Raw genomic sequence first — 2,071 nt, 5'->3', positions numbered from 1 at the left:
TACCCCTAGACATTCCGGGTCGTAACATAAATGGGGCTCTCGTCCGGGAATATCCTTCTCCAAAGACACTAGACAGTGGACACATTTAAAGTAACAAGAGGTGTTTAAAAAAAAAAAAAAAAAAAAAGATGGCACTGGTTCAAGCATTCCTAGAGTCACCGTCATTTGAAGAACTGTGCAAGATGAAAAAAGATGACATATTATCGATAGCGAGAGAGTATGAGTTAGACTACAGACCGGGTATGCGGAAAGCCAAACTAATTGAGATAGTGACGGAACATTTGGTCGATAATGACCTAGTGGACGAGTCCGTGTTGCGGATTTTGACAGAGAGCAGACCTGAACCCTGTCAGGAAAGAATTCGACATCCCCAGAAATATCCGGCTCGTGCCGACGTTTCATGAAGAAAATGTGGACGGGTATTTCCTACATTTTGAGAAGATAGCTTTGAGCGCTAAATGGCCCAGGGATGCATGGCCGATGCTGCTACAGAGGGCGCTGAAAGGAAAAGCACAGGAAGTATATACCTCCCTATCTTTAGCAGATTGCACCGACTACAACTGCCTGAAACGTGCAATCCTCCATAATTACGAGTTAGTGCCTAAGGCATATCGGCAACGATTTCGGTCATACCAAAAAGGTGACCAGACGTACGTCAAATTCTTCCGTCAGAAAGAAACTCATTTCAATAGGTGGACCTCAGCTAAAGATGCCACCTTTGATTACGAAAAACTCCGTCAAATGATCTTGATGGAGGAGTTCAAGAGCTGCCTCCCTAGTGAACTAAAATTATTCCTGGACGAGAGGTGGATCGACACAACATACGAAATGGCGATCCTTGCCGACGAGTACGCCCTGACGCATGCATGCGAGGGAAATAAACCCCTAAAATTATCCGAGACCCGCTCGAACTCCTGGAAAACAAGTAGCGTTACCCACAGCTTAGGGCATAGTCCAGACAGTAAGATATATAGACCCCCTGACATCAGAAACAGATCCCCAAACAACTCGATCCGACCACCCACCTATCAAATGACAAAGACACATAGGCCTGTAACGTGCTATTATTGCAGGAAGGTTGGACATATTGCAATGAACTGCCCCGCAAGGGAAAATGTGAACTCGATGAAAAGACCACTTGGTAAACCGCAAGGCTTTATCACCACCTACCAACCCCCTGCAGAGAACGACGGCGATAAAATCAGGGAGGAGTTCCAACCATTTGTGTCGGATGGTCTGATATATCCGATAACTGACCACACGAATTGGCAGAAAGTAAAAATCCTTCACGACACTGGAGCAACCCAATCACTGGTTTTAAAACAGAGTATGCCATGCGAGTCACAGACGGCGACAGGAGAATCCGTCATAATTCGCAGAATTGGGGGAAGGTATATTCACGTACCGATCCACCGAATCTCTCTTGATTCGAACATAGTACGTGGTCTAGTGGAAGTAGGCGTAGTTGATAGCCTACCCATGAAGGGTATCTCGATGTTACTCGGGAATGATCTAGCCGGCGAAAGAGTTGTTCCCCACCCGAGAGTGATGGTGGAGCCAAACACTTCAGAAAACACTGAGATGATAGAGGAACAACACCCCGGCATCTTCCCAGCGTGTGCAGTAACCCGTGCCCAGTCCGCAAAAAGAACAGCAGAGGAAAGGTTAGAGGCAAAAGATCGGTCCAGGGAAGATGAGGACATCGACCTATCAAAATCATTCATGAATCCTGAGGGGAAGCTCAACTAGCCACCCACAGATCCAAATAATACCATACCAACGAAACCTCCCTACAAGTTCCCGCTTCGCGGCAACTGATCATACAAGAACAGTGGAAGGATGATGGGATTTCCCCCCTCTTCGAAGAAGCACTGCCCAAAGAAGAACTGGAAAAAATACCCTCTGGATATTTTATAAAAAATGGTATACTGATGAGGAAATGGAGGCCCCCGCAATCCCCAGCTCACGAAGACTGGGCGGTGATATACCAACTAGTGTTACCAAAGGCACGTTGGGCCGAAGTGTTGGAAATAGTGCACGAAACCCCTTGGGAGGCCACTTAGGCATTTGT

The 2,071-nt window shown here is 46.7% G+C and overlaps 1 protein-coding gene across 1 annotated transcript; it reads left to right on the top strand.

Moving 5' to 3' along the window:
• Positions 1-480: 480 nt before the first annotated feature.
• Positions 481-1,749, top strand: LOC145268416 (uncharacterized). Its single transcript, XM_080123975.1, has one exon. It carries the CDS (start codon positions 481-483, stop codon positions 1,747-1,749), a length of 1,269 nt encoding a protein of 422 aa, XP_079980101.1.
• The last annotated feature ends 322 nt before the right edge of the window (positions 1,750-2,071 follow it).

The sequence above is a fragment of the Euprymna scolopes genome, chromosome 43, assembly GCF_053919585.1.
Source record: "Euprymna scolopes isolate OS-2025 chromosome 43, ASM5391958v1, whole genome shotgun sequence".
Taxonomy (NCBI): Eukaryota; Metazoa; Mollusca; class Cephalopoda; order Sepiida; family Sepiolidae; genus Euprymna; species Euprymna scolopes.
This window is presented reverse-complemented; position numbering and strand designations above follow the sequence as displayed.